The sequence below is a fragment of the Panthera tigris genome, chromosome A2 (genome assembly GCF_018350195.1).
Source record: "Panthera tigris isolate Pti1 chromosome A2, P.tigris_Pti1_mat1.1, whole genome shotgun sequence".
Lineage (NCBI taxonomy): Eukaryota > Metazoa > Chordata > Mammalia > Carnivora > Felidae > Panthera > Panthera tigris.
Window position 1 is genome coordinate 60,768,741 of NC_056661.1, and position 14,318 is coordinate 60,783,058.

Genomic DNA, 14,318 nt, shown 5'->3' on the forward strand with positions numbered 1-14,318 from the left:
TGTCCCACAGCCAGTATGCACAGACATCAGAGAACACTGGTCAAGGCCATGTTCTAAATTTTTACAACTTTTATTTAAAAAACCACACAGTCCCAGGTTGGGCATGAGAGGTTGGTGTGGCACATGGAGGTCTGGTGGGAAGAGGGAGGCCTGGGGTCCCTGGGTGCTGAGTGCTGCCTGAGGTTTCTCTCCAGGCCAGCCCCATGGGAGCTGAAGACTCCATCACAGGGGTGCTCCCAGGCCTGCCGGTGGGTGGGAGTGTGGGGGGCTCCTCTTCCTCCTGGGTCCCTCTGGGCAGGGGCTGTAGGGGCTCTGTGTCTTGCACTGTGAGGGTGCATCCCAAAACCACAAACCACTGGTGGATGGCAGTAAGACAGCACAAAAGCCACCATCTCCAGGCCTCAGGGACAAGCTGCCTCCACTGTGGAACCAGTCCTGGAGCCCGTCCTTTCCCACTTCCCAACCCCCACCAGGCAGGAAAACAGCCAGGCCCGGGTGGCTGGCAGCCTGGGACCCCTGTGGAACCCGGGTCTAGGTCCATCCAGGTCAGCAGGGCTGCATTCCCAGTGGGCTGAGTCCCCATGCCACCGCAGGGTCCAGAGCAGGGCCCACGGGAGAATGACATGGCCAAAGGCGCCAAGAGGCAGGCAGTGCAGAAATGCAGCAAAGTCCTGAGTGAGCAGCTCCCCTCTGTGTGGGTCCTTGATTCCAGCAGGATAGGTGGGGGGTTTGGGGGTGGGGGTGGTCTCCATTCCTGCTCATCTCAGCTCCCAACCCAGTCAGGGTTGGTGGCTGTCCCACCAACTGCCTCTGAGGCAAGAGGCCTGCCCTGGGCGCTGCAATTCCCCGCCCCCTCCTCCCCGCGGGCCTTTCCGCATCTTCCAGGGTCACCACGGGGATAGGAGGCGAGGCGTCCAGGTCCTTACAACGAAGAGACCTCCTCACTGGGCCAGGCTGGGGGGCTCCTGTGGGGAGCGAGTCCCCAGGAGCCCAGGTCCAGCGAGCCCTGCCTCCTCCTTGCCTCGTGGCCTCTGTCGTCACTGGCCCAGCATGCAGGCCTTCTTACAGGCCACCGCGGACACCAGGGCGGCGCCTCGGCCGCTGCCTTCCTCCGACTCGATGAAGGTGATCTCGCAGCTGGGCGTCAGCCTGCGCACGATGGCGTGGAACCTCTCCTTGAAGCTGAGCAGGGGAAGCAGGGCTGGCGCCCCCTGTCTTTGCACTCCCGAAACGCCGCCCCCCCCCCCCCCCCCCGCCTCTTCAGAGCAGCTCAGCTTCAGGGTGCGCGCAGCACGCGGAGGGGGTAAGCCTAGGGGACCCTCCCTCCTCCTCGTCTGGGAGAAGAGGAGATAACCCTTGAGTCCCGGGATAGCTCGTTTCCGCTTGCATTGCGCCCTCAGGACGCGCACCCAGGAGGGCCGCTGGGGCCCGACGGGAAGGGCGGACGTGCGCGCGCTCACCTGGGGTGCAGTTTGTACACAGAGCCGTCCACGCCCACGGTGATGCGCATCACGTCCTCGCTGCGGCTCTCGCGCATGCGGTTGATGACGCCCGCCAGCCCCGCGGCGCACATGTGCGCGGCGCGTGTGGACACGCTCTCGCAGGCGCGGCGCACGATGTCGCAGTCGGTGGCTGAGGGCCTCAGCCCCAGAGTGCTCAGGATGTTGTAGATCTGCTTGCGGTCGCCCGAGTCGCTGCGGGGCAGGGGCGGCCGGAGGGGAGGGCGTCGCAGGAGGGTCGCTCGGCCCCGGGCCTGCCCGACCCCGACCCCGGCGGCGGCGGCCTCTACCCCTCCCCTGCCCACCTCACCCAGGCAAAGCGCTTGGGGCTCGGGCTCCGGAGAGGAGCGGGTCCGATTCCATCAGGGACCAGCAGTAAGCTGGTCACTGCGCCTCTCTCTAAGCCCAGGGTCTCCGCTCTAACCTTGGATACACAGGCGCGCCTCGGGGCTGTTGCGTGGATCAAGTGAGACGACGTCCACGGCGGTGCGGAGCCACAGAGGGGGCGCGTGGGTCGCATCAGCTGCCCAGGAGCGGGCTCCACTGCGCTCCCGCTCCCAGACCTCGCCCCCTGCGCCCCGCCCCGAGCCCCCTGCGCTCCTTGCGCCCCGCCCCTGGAATCCTGCCCCTAGCCCCCTGCTCCCCGCCCCCTGGAGCCCCGAGCCCCCTGCGCCCCGCTCCCTGGATGCCGCCCCGAGCCCTTCGCGCCCCGCGCACCTCTCCACCTGCGACACGAAGCGTGTCTCGAAGGCGCCGCGCGTGCGCAGCTGCTCCGAGGCCTCCCCGCGGAAGAGCAGGTTCTCGTCCACGAGCTTCAGCAGCACGAGCCGCACCAGCTCGCCCATGTACTTGCCGCCGATGAGCTTCTCGTATCTGCACGAAGGGCGGCCCGGTCATCTCCCGCAGCCGGGGGCGGGGGGGGGGGGGGGAGAGGGTGCGGTGCTCAGCTGCCCCAGGGAGGTCCCCACGCGCAGCCACGAGGAGGGCCAGGTGGGGCACTTGACACTGCGTGCAAGTCCGGGTTCCTACCTGTTCCCTCATTTATCAGCCTGGGTTTGGAGCCTCTGCACCCTGCCCCTCGGTCCAGCCCCTCTGAGGCCCAGGCATCGTCCCACGCTCACCGCCCAGTACCGGTGTGGTTACAGAAACTCGGGCGCGGAGGGACTGGTGACCCGCCTGGGGCCTCGGCCACCGCTGGCGGCCCTGGGCCCTGCGCCCTGGTGTGCGCAGAGCTGGCGCCTACGTGCTCCGCATTTGTGAGCCCGCGTATTTTCATCGGTAAGTACACTGGGTACGACTGACAGAGCGGAGGTCATGAGGGCCAGAGACGAAGCTCAAGAATTAGGAGAGCAACGACTCAGGCTCTGTGCGGCCGGTTTAGAGCTGTCCAGGCTACACCGCAGCCTTCTGTGAAACCCTACTGTGCATCCTGTGAACGTGAACAGAGGTCTACTCTGGGGAACTCTGGGCTGAACCCGTTGCTTGGGGGTCTCAGAGCCGCCCTATGCCGGTGGTCACCTGCCAGCCGGGGGAGAGCCCGGCTCATCCGCTCACAGCCGCTCTTTCTGTGGACTAACCCTTCACATCTCTACTGTTCCGGGTTCACAGGGTGCGTGTGAGCCGAAGGAGAGAGGAGCCAGCTGGCGAAGGGATGGTCGGTTTGATTCCCCCCACCGCCCCCCGAGTTGTTTAAAAACAAGCCCGTCATCTGCCTGCAGGGGCAGGACGAGGGGGAGGGGTAGTCCTTACAGCTGCTGCCCAGGGTTCAGGGAGTTCTCGTCCACCACGCGGTCATACTCCAGCAGGAACTCGTCCAGCTCTCCGGAGTCCCCGAAGGCGCCCCACTCGGTGTTGACGCACATGCGGCCCTCCTCCCCTTCCACCAGCTCCACGTTGTGCATCTCCTCCATGTAGCAGGCATTGCAGCCTGTTCCTGTGGGGGGCGCGGGGTCAGCCCCCCCCCCCCCGGAACCCGCCTCTCCACCCCCACCCTGCAGGAAGCCCCCTGTGGCCGGGTGTTCCGGGAGCCCTCCGCACCCGCCACTGCATTGCACGCCTTAATGGAAAGGCGGCTCTCCCAGGCACTAGAAGACCTGGGTTTGCTGTGTGACATGGCACAAATGAGGCCACTTCTCTGGGCTTGTTCCCCTTCTTCAGGAAGGGATGGTGACATCTTCTCCTCCTATTACCCCGGGGACTTGGGAGGACTCCATGAAATGTGTCCAAGGACTCTGCCACCTAGAGGTGTGTGGGGTTATGGTTTTATTGTTTGTGCACCAGCCTTGCTTTTCGGTATTTTCCCTGCATGTGCTTGAGCTTCTCTGGGCCCTGTTTTCAGGGGCACTCAGAGGTGAGTAAGGCACAGCCTGGGCCCCAGGGAGCAGCACGTGGGTTACTGCACATGGCGCTGGTTCTGGGATTTGTAATTTGCAGAGTCCCTTGCAGAGTGAAAAGGTGGTGTCCTTTGGTGATAAATTATCAAGTTGCAAAATGGTTTCTGAGGGTGACTGTATGGGCGGCACGCCCCTAAAGCCATCAGGGACATCATCTTAAATGCTAGTTGGTGGAGCTGCCCAGGAGGAATGGGGGCCCAGTGATGCAGGCCCTTCCAGTTTTTTGTAGGAAAAAACCCAGAAACCCAGACTTTGATGTGCATTATCCCGATTTTTGGACTCTAGTAATTATCATAAACATATTTGTTTTGGTTTGGTTTTTAGAGAGAGAGCATATGAGTAGGGGAGGGGCAGAGGGGGAGAGAGAGAAAGAGAATATGTCCCAAGCAGGCCCCATGCTTAGTTCAGAGCCTGACGCCTCTGGGATCAGAGTTGAGGTTCAAGCAACTGAGCCCCCCAGGCACCCCACAAACATGCGTTTAAGCCCTGAGCAGAGTGTTTGCAGGGTGGTTGTGAGCACAGGCCCCCCTCTGCCGTCTGTGCTGGGCAGCAGCTGCAGGGCTCAGGCACCAAGCCGGGTGTCCTGGGGAACTGTGCCCCCACTCAGCTGCCCTGGGCAGCTCCGAAGGGGAGAGCCAGGACAGTGGGTTCCTGCAGCCTCTGTTCTGTTGGTGAACTCAGAGGCAGCTTGCCATCTGAAAGTCAAGAACGGAAGCAGAAGATGTGAGAAATAAAAAGAGGGACGAAGCGGTCAGGCTGCAGGTGAGGACGTGTGTATGGCTGGAAGTGGGTTCCTGGGGGCATAGACAAGCTGCAGGTCTGGCTCTGAAGGGCCCAGTGAAGCAAACAACTTTGCCACTGACTTTCTGGGGACCCAGAGCCTGGAGGCTGCAGGACACTCGAGTAGCCTGTGTGCCCAGTAGATAAGTAATCAAATGGGATTGATCCTCAGCAAACACTCCTGAGGCCTCAGGAACTTCTGGAAAGTCCTGAGGCCGGTGTGGAAGGCCCACTGGGCCAGAGCTGCCTCCACTCCCGGCACCGGCATTCACTTCGGGGGGGACAGGCCGGCTGCTCTGGGCCACAGGAAGACCGTCCAGGAAGGGATGACATCACTTGTGCTAACCCTCGTCCACTTGGACAAATGTGTCCCGTTTGGTCGATTTGCCAGACAAGGTGGTGTGATTAAACCCTGATGAGCCCTGCAGATGTATAGCTGCTGTGCCGTGCAGTGCTGTGCATCAGCAGTGAGCACTGGCTGCACCCAGGACACCCCTGCATCTCCCCGAGACCACCCCAGACCCTGTCACCTCTGGGGTTTCTGCCTGGCACAGGGGCCCTGCTCTGACCATCACTGACTGCTCAGTCCTCAGGCCTGGAGACCAAGGCCAGCAGGGGTGCACAGCCTTGCTCTGTCTCTCGTGGAGGCCAAGGTCCCCAGACAGGGCAGGGCAGGGCATGGATCCTTACCCACAATCATGCCAACCTCACACCGGTGGTCTTCATAGTAGCAGGAGATCATCGTGGCCACAGTGTCATTCACCATCGCCACCACGTCCATTTCAAAGTCCTGCCAGGAGGCACAGAGGCAGCAGTGATGGGGCTGGTGTCCAGCCAGGTGAAGGATGCCCAGAAGGCCCTCCCTGGCATCCTGGCCTGAGGGGAGGGGGGTCCCAGGTCAGTCACGGGGAGCCACCTCACCCCTCTCCGTTTGATGGCATCACGTAGGAGCCCAACGATGTTGTTCCCTTCTGCTCCTGAGGCCTTGAAGCCCTTGGTCCAATTGAGGAGGATGCCCTGAGGGAAGACGTGAGGTCTTGTGGCTCCTGATGGACACTGGGGGCAGGGTGAGGATCTCCCGCTGCACAGTGCAGGAAACAGGCTCCAAGCGGACCCATAAGTTTGAGAAGCGTTCTCTATGAGTATTTCCTATTTCTGCAAGGCTGGGTTCCAGCCACTGTGACAGTGTTTATACTGTCAAGCCCAGAGGCATCCTCCCAGAGTAGGGATGAGGTCCTGAGGAGAGCAGCCCCATATGGAGCTGGGGTTCATGTCCCCCAGGACGCCCCCTCAGGCATGAGAAGGTACCATCTGGCCCTTGGTGTGCTGTGGGGAGGGGGCTTGGGAGACCAGCATGGGATGCCGTTCCTGCCGGAGGTACTGAGCTGGCTTGTCTCTGAGAGGCTGTATGTGTGTGCAACATGTTTACACTTGATGTGTGCAACTTACATGTGTACACATGTAGTTGGTGTGTGTGCACCTGTTCAGGGCACACAGTCGATGGGTGTACGTATGTATGATGTACACACGTGTGTATGCACGTGTATAACCAACATGTGTTGGTGTGTACGTGTAATTGACCTGCGTGTATATGTGCGTGTATGGTTGATACGTACATGCGTACATAGCGTCTATAATGCACGTGTGTGTATACTTCACGTGTGTGCACGTAGGGGAAGCCTCAGCCCATTGTGGTGCTACACAGCTGTGCTGGTGTCTGGCGGTCTGTGTTTGAGCCCCAGCACCGCCTCCTGAGCCTGTCTCCTGATCTCTGATGGGTGATGGTGCTGCCGGCCTGTAGGGCGCTGGGGGACTAAGGCAGACAGCATCAGCCGTGTAACCAGTTCCCAGTCTCCCGAAAGGTAAGTGATGGAGCCACGGGTTGGACCAAGGGTTTTCCCCAAAGGGGGGCTACACGTGAAGGCACGGTGGGGTTCATGGGGGCCCTCCGCCCCTGGCCCTGCACCTGCCCCACCTTGTCGATGTCCTCATGCCTCACGGGGAAGGAGAAGGTGAAGCCCAAGGGCAGCTTCTTGTGCTTCATCTGGTGCTTGTCCAGGAAGTCGGAGATGCACTCAGAGATGTAGTCAAAGAGCTGGAGGACACACAGCAAACTGGCCGTTGACCATGGGAGAGCTGGCCGCGGGACCCCTGCTGCGGGACTCCTGCCCAAGGCCGTGCACTGTCAGCCTGTCCCTCCTGGCGGACCCAGTGACATCCAGCCGCAGACTCTGGACAGAGGCACAGCCCTGGCCGTAATGCTGATTTCTGTCTCCACCACCCACTGGCCTCCAGCCTGCCTGTGTGGGCCTGTCTGCAGCACTGGGTATTGCCCCCTGCTGGCAGCTGGGGCTGCAGGAGGCATCCACACCATCCCTGCTGCCTTGTTTCATGTCCAGTCCCACAGCATGCAGGGGTGTGGTGAGGCCCAGGCTGCCACGGGACTCCTGCCTTGAAACCCTCTGCCTCTGCCCACCTCCCCCAAGGGCTCATTGTACTTCTGCACCCTCTCCTGAGTCCCCCCACCATGGGCAGACGTGATGACTGCAATCACCCCACTTGATGTCCATGCTGGTGGAAGGTGATGGGGTGACACATAGGGAGACGGCAGAATGGGCTGTGTGCCCATTGGAGGGGCGTGTTCCCGCAGCTGCTGTCACATGTCTGGCCTTTCTGGAAAACTGGGCAGGAATGTGACCTGCTGGGGCCATGCCTGGTGGCCACTCAGCCCCCTCCCTGGGCCCTCTGAGGCCGAGTGGCTCTCCTGCCAATAGGTGCCCCTGCCCCTGGTGGACAGGCAGGCCGTCCTGCCAGGTCGAGGGAGTGCTGAGATCCCAGACAGACTTGATCCCAGCCCCTGGCCCCCAGCTCCCCAGGCCCCTGACCCCCAGTCCCCTGGTCCCCATCCCCAGTCCTCTGGCCTCCCAGCCCCAGCGCCTTGGCCCCCAGCCCCATGGGCCCCTGGCCCCTGATGCCCAGCCCCCACCCTGGCCCCCCAGCCCCAGCCCCCCAGCCCCTGCCCCTCACTGCTCACCATCTCAGCAGTACCCGTCATGGCGTCCTCGGGGATGGAATACATCTGGTGCTTGGTCTTCACGCTCCACTGCCCCTCTTCGCCCTCCCCCACCTTCACCAGCATCACCCTGAAGTTGGTGCCGCCCAGGTCCAGGGAGAGGAAGTCCCCAACTTCTGCAGCCACAGGGAGAAGCACATCAGCCTCTGGGTGCCAGCCGGCAGGACCCCAAGACCAGGGAGGGAAGGAGAGGAGGGCAGGGTGGGGCTCAGAGGAGCTGGACAAGGGGCTGCTGGCGCCAGGCATCTGGGGATCCCTAGAGTCAAAGGTGAGCTAGGGAAGTCAGTGGGAGTCCCCTGCCTCGGACCAAAGTCATGCCAAGCCCAGGGCCCAAGTGAAGGCCTAGTGAAGGGCCCAGACTCAGGATTGGGCTTGGGGTTCCCCCCACTGACCACAGAGAACCGGTTTCTCGTTATGAGATGACAAAAACAGTTTTCCTGAGGTGGGGGCAGGGGGCAGTTATCCTGAAGATGCAGGGCTGGGCTAGTGGAGCCGTCCTGGGCCTCTGGGGACAGTCCGAGCTGTCAGCACGTACTCTGGCTGCCTCTGCCCCCTGGGACCAGGGACAGCCGCCTCCAGGTGAGGAGCTACCAGCTCCCCAGTGGGTCCCGCCCCTGCCTGTCCCGGGCCTTGGTACCGGAGCCTTCCGGGGTGGAGCGCACGTAGGTGGGCAGCATCTTCACACTGGCCTCCTCGTGGGTCTCCAGCCGCAGGCCTCGCGCCATCTCCTTCTGCATCCGCCACATCACCTTCTTCAAGTCGGCCTCCTGCAGCTGGAAGTCGGCCAGGATCTGCTCTGCCTGCGGGGGTGGGGGTGAGAGCAGCTGGGGGGGGTGAGAGCAGCTGGGGGGGGTGAGAGCAGCTGGGAGGGTGAGGGCAGCTGGGGGGGTGAGGGCAGCTGGGGGGTGAGGGCAGCTGGAGGGGTGAGGGCAGCTGGGGGGCAGTGAGAGCAGCTGGGAGGGGTGAAAGCAGCTAGTGGGGAGAGGCAGTTGGGGGGTTAGAGCAACTGGGGTGGTGAGAGCAGCTGGGGGGTGAGGGCAGCTGTGGGGGTGAGGGCAGCTGGGGGGGTGAGGGCAGCTGGGGGGGTTGAGGGCAGCTGGGGGAGGTGAGAGCAGCTGGGGGAGGTGAGAGCAGCTGGAAGGTGAGAACAGCTTGGGAGGTGAGGGCAGCTGGAGGGAGAGAGCAGCTGCGGGGGAGAGGGCAGCTGGGGGGCAGTGAGAGCAGCTGGGGGAGAGAGCAGCTGGGGGGGAGAGGGCAGCTGGGGGGCAGTGAGAGCAGCTGGGAGGGGTGAGAGCAGCTGGGGGGAGAAAGCAGCTGGGGGGGAGAGGCAGTTGGGGTGTGAGAGCAGCTGGGGGTGTGAGGGCAGCTGGAGGGGTGAGGGCAGCTGGGGGGAGAGAGCAGCTAGGGGGGAGAGGCAGTTGGGGGGGTGAGAGCAGCTGGGGGTGAGGGTAGCTGGAGGGGTGAGGGCAGTTGGGGGGGTGAGGACAGCTGGAGGGGTGAGGGCAGCTGGGGGGAGAGAGCAGCTGTGGGGGGAGGGGTAGCTGGGGGGAGAGAGCAGCTGGGGGGAGTGAGGGCAGCTGGGCGAGTGAGGGCAGCTGGGGGTGCAGGGGTCCCACACGCACCAAGGGCCTCCCTCACCCTCCAGCCCTGGGTCCCAGATGAAAACAGCAGAGTTCCAAGAGCAGTCCCTCAACACATGTGGCCTGAGGGATGCCGAAGGGTGGGGTGCAGACAGGGCAGCCCCCCTCGGTACTGCAGATGCCTGCCGTGGGGGGAGGAAAGTGCCGCCCAGGACAGTGAGTGGGACATGGCTGCAAGAGCCTGTTGGGAGCCTGTCTGGCGGCCAGCAGGCAGCTGGCATTACCGCCAGAAAGCTCTGGTCATCCTGCCTCTACGAATCCATGCCCAGGGACTGAGGGGAGCAGTGTGCACGGAGGCACAGGTGTAGCACATTCGAGGAAGGCAGTGCCTCCCCAGGCCCCAGGGACAGCCTGTGACTGGGCTAAGCCGAGCACAGCTATCCTACGCCCTTTTGCTGGGGATCTGGTTAAGCGTCAAGCAGGTGGCCCAGTTCCAGCCAATGACAGGGAGAGAAGCCTGGCTTTAGCAGGACCGTCCCTTCCTGGAAGTCAGTGCCCCTCCATTCTGTGAATGCAGGTTTGTAAGGGTGTGATGACCGGCACCAGAGCAGCTGCCCTGTAGCAAGGCGGAGGCGAGGCTGAGGGAAGAGCTGTTGGCAGACCACCCAAGGTGGGAAGAGAGGCAGGGCGGCCCCGCCTGAGGGGATCGCGGATCTTGGCTGGCTCTGCACCCACCCACCTCCAGGCAGTGATGGGGGAGCGAACACTGATCACCGAAAGCCGCAGTTAAGGCACGGCTTTCATTCCCTGTACCCGACAGCATTTCTGATGGACACAGACCCTTGCTTAGGGACCGTGTCTCCTTTCGAGTGACATTCCCTTAGGACCTTAGAGTCTCCATACTTAGAGTTTGAGCCCAGGGAATGTCACAAAGGGATGGGGCTGAATAAATTTTGTGACTAGACACAGAACCACACACCAGTGTTTGCAGGGCCATTTGCAGCTCCAGGCTGTCCCTGCCCGAGGCTGTCCCTCCAGGGCACAGCGCTAGACGCCCTCACCGCCCTCACTGCCCTCACCGTTTGGGAAGCGATCCAGGCGCGTTCACAGAGGCCTGGGGCTACAGTCTCGCAAACATAAAGTGCCAGGAAGGTGTAGAAGCATTAACATTCGCAGAATTCTGCCAACACGCCGTGCCTGGAGCTGAGTGCACCACATAAGCTGCCTCCCATCCCATCACAGTGTCACAGCACCACAGTGTCACAGCATCAGTGTCACAGCATCACAGAGCACGGGGAGCAGCCGCCAGCAGTTGCTCATCTTCCAGATGGAGCAAAGGCTCAAAGAACCTCAAGTGCAGGTGCGTCAGCCAGCTCGCTTCCTGGCCAGCGCCCGAGGCCGCACATGCAAGAGCTGCTGTCTGAGGCCCTCAAGAGGCTGTTGGATGGCTCCCCGACACAGAATTGTCCCAGGGACCCACTGTAAGACATCGCAGACTCCGTGAAACAGAGGCAGACCCTGCGCAGGTCCAGCCTCAGGCCCTGCTGGGCCGCGTCCCGGCCCATTTGCTGTGACACCCCCCCACACACACACTCGGCATGGCTGGAGCCCGGTACAGGAGGGGCTTTTCACCCTCTGTGTCCAGGCCCACCTGGCTCCCTGCCACTGACATCGGGTGAAACCCCAGCTTGGCCGGCCGGCTTCTAGGTCCTCTAGAAAGACCCTTCTGTGGAACCCCGGAGATCACAGGAAGTCACACACCTGGTCAGAGAGCAACCTGGACTTACTAATGTTTCATTCCACCCAGCAACTTCTGTCCAAGATCCCGTTCTGCAACAGCATGGTGCTTGGCCGGCTGGGACTCTAGAAGACCCCATGTCACCCGGACCTTCCTGTCCCTGCCGTCCCTTCCCAGACACCACACAGCAAGGAGGGGGACGGTGCACAGCAGGGAGGGGAGGGGACAGTGCACAGTAGAGGGGACAGTGCACAGCAGGGAGGGGAGGGGACAGTGCACAGCAGAGAGGGGAAGGGACACCACACAGCAGGGAGGGGACAGCCCACAGCAGGGAGTGGACAGCCCATAGTAGGGAGTGGACACTGCACAGCAGGGAGGGGAGGGGACACTGCACAGCAGGGAGGGGACAGCACACAATAGAGGGGGATACTGCACAGCAGGGAGAGGACAGAACACAGCAGGGGAGGGAAGGGGACAGTGCAAGGTAAGGAAGCCCCTTGTCTGAGGGGGAGTCAACCCGTGAGGTGATGTTTGTTCACTACAGATTCCATTCTGTAAATAAAGTTGCATCAATGTGGGTTTCATTTTCCAGTGCAATATTCTCAAAAACTTAAATTTGCTGCCAACGTTTAAATACAGGCACTTTCCCAGGCAAATCTGGATTTCTGATGGCATTTCTGTAACTGTAGGTCTTGGGGAGGCCACTGCTTGGGCAGGGTGTGTGGTGTGGAGGCCCATGTCTGGCAATGTGGGGCATGTAGGGAACATGGGGTCACCTGCCCTTGCAGCATGCCCTGCCCAAGCTGGGCACTGCAGGGTCCAGCACTGTCCATACCGCAGGACCGTGGACATTCATTCCCCTGCCCACCCTGCTGTTTTCATTCCCTGTTCCTGGGGGTACAGGCTGGGGAGGGATGCTGGGAGGGTCTGTGGCAGTGGTCCAATACTCTGGCTGGCCGCAAGCTGACACTGGCCTCCAGCTGACCTTGCCTCTCACTGTGGGAGGTGCACACCCTTCAGACGTATCAGGGCCCGCAGATGCCACATGTTGTCAGCACCCAACCCTGACAGGAGGGGCTCTGACCTGCGCAGCCCCCTCCACCCTCAAGGCTGAGTGTCTGGGGGACATGGGTGGGGCTCAAGTCATGGGGTGGGAGTCTGCCTCACAGACCCCTTGGGAACATCCCAGACCAGGCCCTGCTCAGAGCTTCTGCAGTTCTCCCTTATCCTGCAAAATCACCCCAGGACCCAGGTACCATAGGGGTCCCTGTTCTTACAAATGAGGAAACTTTCCCCAGCCCACGGTGCCAGCCGGGGGCCTACCTCCCCACCCCACTGGGCTGCTTCCTGCCCGATTTCAGGGCCCAGACCCCACTACAAAAGTCTCCTACGGGTGTCATGCTGCTGTCAGTCACACTGGCTTAAAAGACTTGCCTGGGAAAGTCATGGTTCTGCCTGAGAAGCTCCAGGAAGCTGCCTGCCCCTCCAGACCCAGCCTTGGGAGAACAAAGCTCACACAGAGCCTGTCCCCCTTTTCCCCACAACTACCACCCACCCCCTGCTTGCGAGGAGGCCACAGGACACATCACTAGGGCTCATGTCTATACCCAAACATGGAGGAGGGGGGGGGTCTCTTGCTGATTGTCTCCCCCACGTTCCAGGCAGTGTTTCTGGTGCCCTGGCCTGGGCTCTGCAGGAAGACAGACTGCCCAGTGCTCTCCGACTCGGGGGCATGTCCAACTGGTTCTTCTGGTCCTCATGGTAGGCCTGGGACTGGCACTGGGGATCCTTTTCCTCAGGAATATGTGGGCAACTGGCCCAGGGTTGCCCACTGTGTGTACAGCCGCCGAGGCCCCACGAACACAGGGGCCAGGCTGCAGCTGGACACGTGGCAGGGCTCCCACTGCCCTCCAGAGAGCTGGGACGGGCTCAGGGACCTCAGTCTCTGACTCTCAGGGGCCTACAGTGGTCTCAGCCTGCTGGCACAGGAGCAAGTACTCTAGAGACCCCTCCTGGCGAGTCTGCACCATGGGTGTCAGGATAGGCAGTGACAGGGCCAGTGACAGGCACAGCTGCCTCTTGGCCCAGATGCCTCCTTCCAGGGGCACAGCACCACCTGACGTCTGCTCTGCTGAACCCATTGCCCTGTGTGCCCCAAGGAGCCACCCTCGTGGCTCTGGGATGACCCTCACCAGATTCAAGGGCATCTGGGTCTGGCTCCTCGTGGCATCCATTGCCATCTCTCCGAGGGGCCAAGAGGTAGGATTTTCGGGAGGTGGGGACACCCTTACCTGCTGAGGGGCAGGGAGGGCAGCAGCCCTGGAGATTGAGGTCCACCTGGGCAGGTGTGGGCCACCTTGCCAGAGAGCTGCCCTCAGCAGACTGCCCGGGGCTTCTGCACCTACTGAGCCCAGCAGGCAGCTGCTGAAATATTCTGCCCACTGCCACCAGGTCGGTCAGGGCAGAGGGCAAAGGGGGCCTGCTTAGGGTCAAGGCTGACAACAGGCGTGGGGACAAGGCCGTGGGGCGGTGTCCACGCCCTCTGCACAGTGGTGTGGGGATTAGCTGCCCAGTGATTCTGGGGAGGGGACAGGACTAGTCCATGTGGCCTCCAGTCCTCAGATGTGCCAGGGCTGGTGGTCAGCACGCTGGGGGGCAGGAAACCGCAGTGGAGAGCCCCACACACATGGAGGGGTAGGGAAGAGCCTGGCCCGCACAGGCCAGAGCCGGGATAGGGGATCCCTGGCGGACTTTCATCTGAAGAGGGGTCAGACCTGCGTTTCCTTCGCTCCGGGGTAGGGGTGGGGTGGGGGTAAGGCGGTGCTGCGCCCCGGTAGGCAGGAGAGAAGGTGGGGACCAGACCCTCGCCTGGCCTAGGCAGACCCCCCAGGGAGCTGGATGCTCAGGGCTCCCCTCCCCTCCTCTGGGGGTGGGGTGTGGGTGTGTCCCTTCGGCCAATCAGCCGCAGGATTGGTCCGTGGGCGTGCGCAAGACCTCATTCGGGCCAATGAGAGCCGAGCCCAGGGGACGGGGGCGGGGCGGGAGAAGAAGTGAGGTGAGCTGTGGAGGAGCCGGGTGGTAGGTGGCAGGTAGAGGGCGGGGAGGTAGGTGGGAGGTAGGGAGCGGGGAGGTGGGGGGACCGTCTGCCGGGTGGAGGGCCCAGGGCCATCCCCCCCAAGTGACAAATACTTGTTTCCTTCCGGGCTTGTAAACCGTAAATTGCCTCCAAACTGTCAAAACTTGCCTCTAAAGGTC

The 14,318-nt window shown here is 62.2% G+C and overlaps 1 protein-coding gene across 2 annotated transcripts; it reads right to left on the reverse strand.

Annotated features, from left to right (window-relative positions):
• Positions 1–47: 47 nt before the first annotated feature.
• Positions 48–13,303, reverse strand: GCK (glucokinase). Of its 2 annotated transcripts, XM_042977369.1 has the most exons (10): positions 13,256–13,303; positions 8,383–8,545; positions 7,707–7,861; positions 6,648–6,767; positions 5,594–5,689; positions 5,363–5,462; positions 3,249–3,432; positions 2,217–2,372; positions 1,461–1,694; positions 48–1,182 (listed from the first exon to the last, which is right to left on the reverse strand). In XM_042977369.1, the coding sequence occupies exons 1-10, from the start codon at positions 13,301–13,303 to the stop codon at positions 1,038–1,040; spliced, it is 1,401 nt and encodes a 466-aa protein (XP_042833303.1). In that variant the 3' UTR covers positions 48–1,037. The 2 variants fall into 2 exon arrangements, with proteins under 2 accessions (XP_042833303.1, XP_042833304.1); XM_042977370.1 differs by lacking the exons at positions 2,217–2,372; positions 3,249–3,432; positions 5,363–5,462; ... (3 more) ...; positions 8,383–8,545; positions 13,256–13,303 and adding an exon at positions 1,924–1,976.
• Positions 13,304–14,318: the final 1,015 nt, after the last annotated feature.